We start from the raw sequence: 11,163 nt of genomic DNA on the forward strand, positions 1-11,163 counted from the left end.
AGCTGCTGCTTTTAGCCGGCAGGCCCCGCCTCCTGAGCGACCCTTTGCTAGGCGTCCCCTCCCCGCACCCCCCCTCCCGCAACACGCCTTCCGAGCAGGCTTTCGAACCTTGGTGCCGGGGCCCCGCAGAGTTCGGCCGGTGCTGCCGCTTTCCCCTAGAAAACGCGGACCTGTAATCCCCAGGTTCTCCCGGGAGACCTGCGCCCTGTTCCCTTCCTCCCGGAGTCTCTAGTGGGGCGAGAATGTGGGCAGTTGTAGGAAGGCAGTTGGAGCTGCTTGGGACTTTTTTATCTGGCAGTTACTTCCTCCTTGTCTGAGCCGTGCTGGGCCTGGCGCTCTTCAGAAAGACCAGCTCTCAGGACTGTTTAGAGCTCCCCTATCTTTGCGCTTCTGGGTGACAGGAGCTGCTGTTGTGGCTTTTTGATAAGTTTGAGATCTGACTTAGTCGAATGGGGCTGCAGGGTGGTGCTTTTTTGCTCCCAGCTTGTCTGTTCCCCCAACCTTGAGAGAGGTTTTGTTTTGAAACTTTGTCGGGCCTTGGCTGCTTTTGCACGCTTGCCTTCATGTATTTTGTGATTAAAGTTGTTCAGCAAAAAACTTTGCCAGCATTGGGGACCATAATGTGTTAGTTTTGTTAATGTGGCGGCAAAATACTGTCTTTGAGTTTTAGCCAACCTCTGTAGTTCCTCATTCTGGTAGCGTAGCCCTAGCCTTCTCTGGTGAGATAAGGCTAAGAAAAATGGGGGCGGGGGACTTTTTGGAATGTAAAGGATCAACAAGCCGAATGTAAATGTTGATGAATTTCCTTCTGCAGACCTTTTCTTAGCTCTAAACGGGAACTCATTTTGTGAGAGTGGGAGTAATGTTTCTGATGTTTTTCTATTGATCAACAGTGTTAAACTGTCTTTTATTATGATACACAAGCTTTATGGGTAGTTTTGCTTAGGTTTTGATTCTGCTTCTTGAGTTCCCTTGCTTTGATTTTTCTCCATGCCCTATAAGAAAGGCTGGTAGGGCATTTATGAAGCTTTAGTGGGGCGAATTTGTAAAAAGATACCAGGAATATAAGGGAGAGAGGGGGATCCATGGTTAAGACAGGAATTTGGATATAAATTCTTCTGTGCTTTCTTTAGAAGGTGACTGGGATGGGGGAGAGGTATGCTTCTTAGATTCAGTAATTCACCCTGGTAAGCAAAACGTACTTGAGTTTCACCCTTATGTGCATTCTTTGACCAGAGGCATCCTCAGCTCTCTTTTCAGTTGGGATTTTATTTTCTAATTCTTCCAATGGTTGTTTCCTCCATCAGTTGAATTGCTAATGAGCTCTGCACCTGAAATGGCTGCCCATTCACTTTGTTGTTTGCTGGGCTCCCTAAGGGCAGAGGTGTTTGAAGCTCATTGAGATGCTGGACAACATCTAAGCTAAATACTGAATAATTTTACCACTGGGCACGTGGAACTGGGTTATCAATCCGTATTAAAAAAAGCAAAATGTTCTTACAAACTGTTGAATTCTTATATGAGGCCATGAATTTAGAAGCAAAGGCAAGTTTGAGTTTTACAAATACATTTGTGCTTGTCTTGTACATATATCCAAGGGGCGTTAATGAGAAAACAGCCATAACAAAACTCAGAGCCTTTTTATTTTATTTTATTTTTACCAGCTTGCTACCCAAGAATTGCTGTTATGTTGAGGTCCTATTAATGACAGTGACTAGTAGAGGATCAGAACTAGCAGTTTTGTTTTCCTTTTTCATTGAAATTTCCTTTGGACCCTGGGCATGTGGACCTTTCCAATTTGCACCACACACTGTAGTAAACACAACTATCTTCCAATCACAAGTGTTCTTCCTGTACTCAAGGGTGGAGTTTGCAAGCAGCTGCCTCACGATTGGACAGATTTTCTTTCAGTTATGTTTAAGATGTTTTCAGGCATGCTTGGTTTTGAGTAATACAAGGCAGGGCGCCCCCTGTTAAGGATGAGTAATTGAGGGTTGGATTGAAATGATTAAAAAACATACTTTTCAATTTTAATCTCCATTAATATCTTCTTCTAAATACTTTTTGATTCTAAAGTCATTCAAAATACTGATATATTTAAAGAAACCTTTATTGGGAAACAATACCAAACCCATGGGCTACCTTAAATGTGATGTGAAAAAAGTTAATTCAGGATGCTGTTGGTTGGGAATTTTGTTGGTAATGATCTTATAGATGGCCCTCTTACCCATTAAATCTTTCCTGACAAATAACTATTAAGATTTTTAGCCAAAAATAGAAAAACACCCTCCACCCAGTGGGATAACAGCTTTGTTATTAAAATTAGGCCTTTTATGTTTAAAAAGAGAAAAGTCCTGTTGCAGAAATAAGTTTCATGGATTTTTATGCATTTATCCCTGGTTCCTCTCTAAACCAGTTTTCCGGTTTGTGTTTCTAAGTCATTTATTGATTGAGGTAAGTCGTGTAGACCTTGGGATCTTCACAGTGTGTAGGTACAATAGCTAAAACAGACAACAATCCCCCTCTCCCCCCCCAAAAAAAAACCACCAAAAACATGGATTTAAATTTTTTTTTTTTTTAGTTGTAGTTGGACCCAATACCTTTATTTTATTTATTTATTTTTATGTGGTGCTGAGGATCGAACCTAGGGCCTCACTAGGTGAGTGCTCTACTGCTGAGCCACAACCCCATCCCCTGAATTTTCCTTTTTGTTGATATAAAAACAAAACTTGCTATTTGCAAAGTGTTAAAACGGTTATTCACATGAAAATTCATCAGTCTCCATCTCTATATGCCCTAGTTTGCTAAAAAGGGTAAGTTATCTTTACTAGTCTTTATTAATACTTATACAAAATATGAAAACGTGTATACAAAATATTGCTTTTTTTTTTTTTTTTAAGTAAATGATACCTTCCTGTACCATATCTGCAGGCTGCTTTTTGTTTTTCCTTTCATTTTATTTTATTTTTTTAGTTGTTGATGAACCTTTATTTTAATAATTTACTTATTTATATGTGGTGCTGAGAATCAAACCCAGTGCCTCACACATGCTAGGCAAGTGCTCTACCACTGAACCGCAACCCCAGCCCTTGTTTTTTTTTTAATATTTATTTTTTAGTTGTAGTTGTTAATACCTTTATATTTTTATGTGGTGCTGAGGATTGAACCCAGGGCCTTGAATGCGCTAGGCGAGCGCTCTACTGCTGAGCCACAACCCCAGCACCCCCAGACCTTGTTTTTCCTTCTTAATTTAACATTATACCATAGGCATTTATAGTGACATACTTTAACCATCACTCCCAAGTCCACCTACCGGCCCCCACCTCAGGAATCCAGGGTCTCTCAAGTGAGAGGAAAGTACTCTATATACTGAGCAATGCCAAAAACATTTTTGATAAGTCCTTTATATTCCATAGAAAGGATGTACCATAACTTACTCATTCTTCCTTTTGGCAAACATTCAAGTTGTTTAAAAGTTTTTGGGGGCACTAAAAACAATGCTACCATTAATATACTTGTACATATAGCTTTAAGTGATCTAGATTTCCTTTTGTATTTTGGACATCCACAATTGGGACAGTTAGGTTGAATATATGTGTTTTGATGTTGTTTTGCCTCTTTTGTTTTGTTTTCCTTTTGTAGTACTAGGTTTTGAACCCAGGTGCTCTATTCTACCACTGAACTATGTTCCCAGTTCTTTTTTTTTTTTTTTTTTTAATTTTTTAAAATTTTGAGATGAGCTCTCACTAAGTTGCTGAGGCTAGAATTGAACTTGTGATCCTCCTGCCTCTGCCACCTGAAACACTGATATGACAGGTGTATACTATTGTACCTGGCCAAAAATGTCTTTTTCTTTTTTCTTTTCCTGTTGTGTGTGTCTGTGCATCTGCACATACATGCTCATGCACATTGTTAGGGATTAAACTAGGGCCTCCTGCATGTTAGGTAAGTACTCTACCATTGAGCTGTGCCTCCAGTTTTGTATTACAGGTTATTTTCCTACACATGATAACATTTCAGCCTCACCAACAGCAAGTGTATATACTGTTTCCTTCACCAGTATCATCAGTCTTTTTCATTTTTGCCAGTCTGATAAGTGAAAATAGTATCTAGCATTTTCATGACTACTGTTTTCTTTTCCTCTGAGTATTAACCTTTTATGTTTCTTTTTTTTTTCTATTTTTAAGCTATTTATGTGTATCTTTTGCCCATTTGAGAAAAATGTAGATTGTCCTATCACTTTATCAGTTCTGTGCATGGATTAAATTACCTGTTTATAGAGTGTTATACTTATTTTGTCTCAGTTGTTTTTTGACTTTGTTTATCGGTTTCTTTTCATACAAAGTCTTTTTCTTAATTTGTTCTTTTTAGAGATACATGACAGTAGAGTGTATTTTGACATATTATACATACATGGAGTGTAACTTATTCTGAGGATCTCATTGTTCTGGTGCAAATATAGTTCTTATTCATCCGAACAATATGCTTGTAAAGGACTTCTCCATGTTAAATTTTTATATTCTTTGTGTGTGTGGTGCTGGGGATTGAATCCAGGGCCTCTTGCATGCTAAGCAGGTGCTCTACCACTGAGCTATATTCCTGGCCCTTTTTACATTTTATTATATTGAGACAGTGCTTCACAAAGTTGCCCGGATTGGCCTTGGCCTTAAAAATCCCTCTGCCTCAGTCTTCGAAGTAGCTGGGATTACAGGCATGCACCAAAATGCCCATTTTAGAACTCTTCTTCAAATTTCCTAATAATTTCATTTATTTTTATCTTTGGATCTTTGATCCATCTGGAATCTTGTTTTAGTTGGCATGTGAAAAGGGGGATAACTTTTTTTATTCCTACTAAGTAACCAATTGTGTCAGCACTAATTTTTATTAAATCTTTCTTGCTGTGTGGTAGAATTAAATGATGCTATAAGTGCAGCATTGATTTGTTTTGAATGTGTAACATAGACATCTAGAACTTGAAAGAGCAAGTGGAAGTATATCTGCCTTAATTTTTTATCCCTTAATCTTTCATCTCCATTTCAGAGGAAGAGGGACTCTAAAATATTCCTTTCTTTTGATTGGAGATAATGCAATAATTGTAGCAGTGTTCAGGCTAGTACTGTGTTATTTCGTTCTGGAAGTTTTCCAAGAGGAATGAAAGTGTATCTGCCTTATTTTTTTACATCAACCTTTCACTTTGTCTCAGGATGTAGAATAGGTAGACTCCAAAATACCTGTCTACCTTGTTTCTAAGTAATGTAATTATAGTCATATACCATATTTCTAGTGTAGAATCCATTCTTTATTTTCTACCTATGTTCAAGCCTAGAATTTCAGACCTAATCAAAATGGAGTTTGTGGCTTTTAAAATGGTTATCTTTAAGTGTTTTTTTTTTTACCATTTCAAAAGTTAAATAAAAATATGAGTGCTATACAAGGCCTGGGGTTTGTTCCCCCCCCCCCCCCCGAATATACACATACACACAAAAACATATTTGATATCATGACATCTTATGCTGTTTTTTATGGCTTATAGAACTTTAAATAAAAATGATTGTACTTATTTGATGATAAGAATGTATACTATTCAATTGTCACCTCCTCTAAGCACAAGTATCTTAACTCTAATTTTTTTTCTTAATTATTTTTGAGAGAGATTCTCACTGTGTTGCCCAAGCTGGCCTCTGAACTACTAGGCTCAAGGGATCCCCCTGATTCAGTCTTTCGAGTAGCTGGGAGTATAGGGTGTGCTACCACGCCTGACAAAGTTCATTTTAAAAAAAAATATGGTTTTTTTTTTGTTGTTGTTTGTACTAGAGACTGAACCCAGGGGAGTTTACTAATGATCAACATCCCCAGCTTTTTTTTTTTTTAACTTTTGAGATAGGGTCTCACTAAGTTACTGAGGTTGGCCTCAAACTTGGAAGTCCTCCTGCCTAAGCCTCCTAAGTTGCTAGCATTACAAACATGTGTTCCCAGGTTTGGCTTTTATGTGTGGTTTTTAATAACTCATGTCTTTTTAATTTTTATTTTTTGGGGTGCTGCAGATTGAGCCCAGGGCTTTGTACCAACCACACACTCTACCACTGAAGTAGAGCCCCAGCCCCTAAAAGCTCTATCTTAATTTATCTCTGCATTCTTCTTCAGGGCTATACAATATGTACACCAATGATCATACTATACATTGGTCATTTTGTCTTACATTCTCTCTTTTTACTACACAGATTTTTCCTCTTAATTATCCATTTGTTTATAAGAACTTGCTTCACTAACTTCCCACCTGCCTAGGGCTCATTCCCTAGTATACTACTTTTACTTGCTTGCTTCTCATTCCAACCTTTTCTGGTTGATTTTGTTTTTCCTCTATAAACAAATGGTAGGTAAGAAACATGACATTTTCTGTTGTTGGTGATTTTCTTAACAACAGCTGGGGTGGGTTCCTATAGTCTTAGCTTCCTCAAGGCCTAGGGGACATAACACCTGTTGTTGCTTCTCAGTTTTCCATTGCCTTTGACAGATTGGTTTTTTATTTTTTTGTTTTTTTTTTTTGTTTGTTTTGTTTTAATTGTAGATGGACCTTTATTTTGTTTATTTATTTTTATGTGGTGCTGAGACATGAACCCAGTGCCTCACACATACAAGGCAAGAGCTCTACCGCTGAGCCACAATCCCAGCCCCTGGATTGGTGATTTTAAAACCCTCCCAAATCTGCCATCCACCCGTACTGCCAAAATATAAAAAATGTGCCTGGTTGGTTGGTCGGTTATTTATTTATTTATTTATTTATTGGTACTGGGGATTGAACCCAGTACCAATAAATAAATAAATAAATAATCACTGAGCTACATTGCCAGCCCTTTTTTTAAATTTTGAGACAGGATCTCACTAAGTTTCTGAGACTAGCCTGGAATTTACCATCCTCCTGCCTCAATCATCCAGGATGCTAGGATTATAAGTGTGCAGCACCATGCCCAGCTCTTCCTAAGTTTTTAGCAGTGACTTTCTACTGTTGGTTGTTTAGGTGTGACTTCTCTCAATTTTGCAAGAGCAGAAACTCCTTTGTCTGTGTGTGTGTGTGTATGTGTGTGTGTGTGTGTCTGTGTGGAAGTAATAAGGCTCTAGGGGACAGACTCACTAACCAAACCCTCTGGAGACTAAATCAAAAATCCATATGCAGAGTTATTAATTTTCAGTGGGAGATATATCTATACAGAGACCTGCATGAGAGCTCACACCTGTTCTACTCAAGAGACAAATTATAGATAAGAAGTATCCTTGGTGTGCAAAGAGTCAGGGGAAGGAAAATTGGGTGTGGCAAAAAGGATATTTACAGCAGCAGCCCTATTTGGTGATTCTCCACTTTCCTGGTATTTTGGGGCTTCCATTGCTTTACCATTTGCTTTTAATGTTGTCATCCACTGAAATCCCATGAAGAGGAAGAAACCCTGCCCATCCTTCCAGTGTGTCCATTTTAGGAGCTGCTGCCTCTATAAAGTCTTTCTGAGTCCTCACCATATTGCTTTTATTCTTTGCTCCTTTAGCACACTTTTGGACTATTATTTTAGTTTTTATTGTTGTAGCTGTATAGCAAGAGAAATAGGTTGCTTATCTCTTATATAGATTGAAAGTTCCTGGAAGACAGAGAACACCTGAATTTTTCTATTACTATTTTATAAGGCCTTCTCTGACCACCCTATCTAAAAAAATAAAATATTTAGAAGCCTATATTAAGTTTACATTCACTTCTGATTTTTATGGAATTCTACACCATGGCCCTGAAAATAAGGTATTTGTAATTAGTCCTTTTTTTTTTCTTTTACGTATTTTTATTAATATATAGACTTAGCAACTAATTTTGTCTTGGTGTTATTGGATCATGTTTGGGACTCCAACCCAAGCTACATTGTCTCTTGTTTTTTTGTGATTTACATCTGGATTGTTTTCTTAGATTGGAAGCATTTGATATTCTATATTTCTGATTCTAAAGTAATACCTGCCTATTATACAAAATGTATAAGTCTTTTCTTTTTTAACTTTATTTCTTTATGTGGTGCTGAGGATTGAACCAACCCAGTACCTTATACATGCTAGGCAAACATTCTACCACTAAACCACAACCCCAGACTCACAAAGGGTAGAAATCATTTTAACAATATTATGAAGAAAGGGGGGGAAAAAAAAACTAGACCCTGTAGTCTCACAACCTATTAGGAACTACTGTTTATATTTTGATATATGATCTAATCTTATTTCTGAAGTCCTTGGTGAAGGCTCCATCCCAGGTGATTCCAACAGACCATGCTTTGCAACCCTTCCCAGTGTGACTGGTAATCAAAAAAACAGCAGTGATGAAAGGCAAGAAAAGAGTTTTTAAGCTGTGTGGCTACACCTGAGGTTTTATAGAAAAAGGGAAGAAAGTCAAGTTTGGGGGGCTTGAATGCCTGAGGCATTTATATTGATGGTATAATTGGTTGTTCTTGGTTATTCTTGGTCTGATTGATCTTTCTCATCAATGCTTGATGGGGTGATTTGATTTGCATCCTGGGATGATTCCTCCTCTGGGGTGCAGTCTCATTTTAGGGTGATCTGTTCCTGGGAGGCTTGCTGTAGCTTGGGAATGGTTTCTACTCCTCGTCTTATAGGTGCTTATCAACAAGACTATAATTCCTGGAATCCAAGGTGTAACTGTAGAAGAAAGGGCCTCAGAAGGAAAAAAGTATAAAAGGCAAATGGAGTTAGAAAAGGACAAAATGGAGTTGGTTAGGTCAGTGACTAGGTTCTCCTTCAATCTTTTTTTTTTTTTTTTTTTTTTAATTTTAGAAAAAGTATAGTTGAATTCATACTGCGTTTTTTTTTTTAAAGAGAGAGATTTTTAAAAATATTTTTATTTTTCGGTGGACACACATCTTTATTTATTTTTTTATGTGGTGCTGAGGATTGAACCCAGGACCCCGCACATGCCAGGCGAGCACCCTACTGCTTGAGCCACATCCCCAGCCCCTCATACTGCATTTTTTAATTTAGAGATTTGCTTTTCATTTAATGTGGCAATTATTTTTATTATCAAAAACTTAGTTTATGGTGATTTTAACTTTCTTGGTGTTTTTCTCAATTTTTCACAAATATTATATTGCTTTCATTACTGAAAGTAAAACAATAAATGCTCTGTAAGAATATCTTATGGCTTCAGGCATGGTGGTGCACACCTGTAATTCCAGCAACTTGGGAGGCTAAAGCCGGAGGATTACAAATTGGAGGCCAGTCTCAGTAAACTGGTGAAATCCTGTTTAAAAAAAAAAACATAAAAAAGAGGCTAGTGATGTAATTCAGTGGTAAAACGCCCCTGGGTTTAATCCCCAGTACCGAAAAATATATCTTATGGCTGGGCATAGTGGACACTCAGGATTCTAAGGCAGGATAATGCTAGTCCCCAGAAATTCAAGGCCAGCCCATTGCAACGTACGACGTTCGAAAAAGCAAAAAACAAAGATCTTATGAATGTATTTTTTGGCTCAGTGATTTAACTTTTTTTTTAAGAATTTTAATATTTATTTTTTAGTTTTCGGCAGACACAACATCTTTGTTTGTATGTAGTGCTGAGGATCGAACCCGGGCCGCACGATGCCAGGCGAGCGCGCTACTGCTTGAGCCACATCCCAGCCCTGATTTAACTTTCTCTTTCATTAAATATTGAAGTTATTTCAGATTTTAGGCTTTATTAATAAGGTGATGATGAATGTTTTTATGAGTAACGTCTTTTTATGAATTATTTCATAGAATTATTTTTTAAGTTATACCAGTTTATATCCTTACTAATACTGTCAATTTGTTTAAGGAATGAGTCATTTTATCAGGGGCCTATGTTCTGCTAGGCATTTAACAGCTTTATTTATGTAATCCCTATAGACATCTTTTGAGGTCCTTATTGTCTCTATTTATAGGCAAAGGAGGTGAGGCTCAAAGAGTCTAATGTAGCCAGGTCATGGTGGCACATAGTTGTAATCCCAGCTGCTCAGGAGGCTGAGGCAGGAGGATCACAAGTTCACAGCCAGCCTCAGCAATTTAGTGAGGCCCTAGCCCTAACTTGGCAAGATCCTGTTTCAAAATAAAAAGGACTGGGGATGTGGCTCAGTGCTTAAGCACCCCTGGATTCAATCCCCAGTACCATAAAAAAAAAAAAAAAAAAAAAAGCTAATGTAACTTACTTTAGGCTTAGGCTACACAGGTAATGGAGGAGTTGAGATGTAAATCCAGATCTTTATGATTCCACAGCCTCTAAATCACTATACATGTTTGAATTTTTATTCAGATTATCACTATACTATACCTAGCTACTTTACTTTTAATTTCTTTAGGCTGTTAGAAAATAGGCAGGGGCAAAGAAGAGGGGTAATTGGGATAGTTTGGTAGAAAGTGCTCTTTACCAAAGGCACTCTAAAGAGAATATTATTGAAAATAATAATATTCTAGACATGTATCATTCCCCATTTTTGTTGTCAAGATATCCCACAGATTTTGAAAATCATTTGTAACAGTTCATGCTTTTTTTTAGCTTTTTTTTTTTTTTTAAGAAAATCGGAGAAGTTAGAAACCTCAAAAGTTCATCTCCATTGCCTTATCCTCCGACAATCATTGCTAATACTGTTGTTTTTATCTCTTAATTTCTCAAATATACTTTTCATTCCTATAGTTTTATTTAGTCTCTTTCTTTCTTTCTTTTTTGTACCAGGGATTGACTCAGGGACACTTAACAGCTGAGCCACATCCCAGCCTTTTTTTTTTTTTTTTTTTTTTTTTGAGACAGGGTCTCTATAAGCCTGCTAAATTGCTGAGGCTGGCTTTAAACTTGAGATCTCTTGCCTTAGCATCTGAGCTGCTGTGATTACAGGCCTGCATCACCATGCCTCACTAATTTCATCCTTTAAAAAAAAGTTAATTGTATAACTAATATATAATACACAGGTTAAAGAGGAAAAGAAATAAGGCCTGAAATACTGTTAACCATCCCATTCCAATCCTCCTCTTCCCTATAATTTCCTCAACCCAGATAGTCTGCAACTTGCTTTTTTCTCCAAGTATCTTGAAAATCTTTTTATGTTAGTTTGTTAGACAAATCAATCAATTGATATATCTCTCCCTTTCCCTTCCCCCCCCTTCCCTCCCCCG

The 11,163-nt window shown here is 37.6% G+C and overlaps 1 protein-coding gene across 1 annotated transcript in view; it reads left to right on the forward strand.

The window, feature by feature from the left end:
* Positions 1-7,976, forward strand: part of Fam53c (family with sequence similarity 53 member C) — a 25,129-nt gene extending 17,153 nt beyond the window's left edge. The window contains exons 5-6 of the mRNA XM_048811870.1: positions 7,438-7,457; positions 7,946-7,976. Coding sequence (XP_048667827.1) covers positions 7,438-7,457; positions 7,946-7,976 — 51 coding nt within the window. The remainder of the gene's footprint in view (positions 1-7,437; positions 7,458-7,945) is intronic.
* Positions 7,977-11,163: the final 3,187 nt, after the last annotated feature.

The sequence above is a fragment of the Marmota marmota genome, unplaced genomic scaffold (assembly GCF_001458135.2).
Source record: "Marmota marmota marmota unplaced genomic scaffold, marMar, whole genome shotgun sequence".
NCBI classification, from domain to species: Eukaryota; Metazoa; Chordata; class Mammalia; order Rodentia; family Sciuridae; genus Marmota; species Marmota marmota.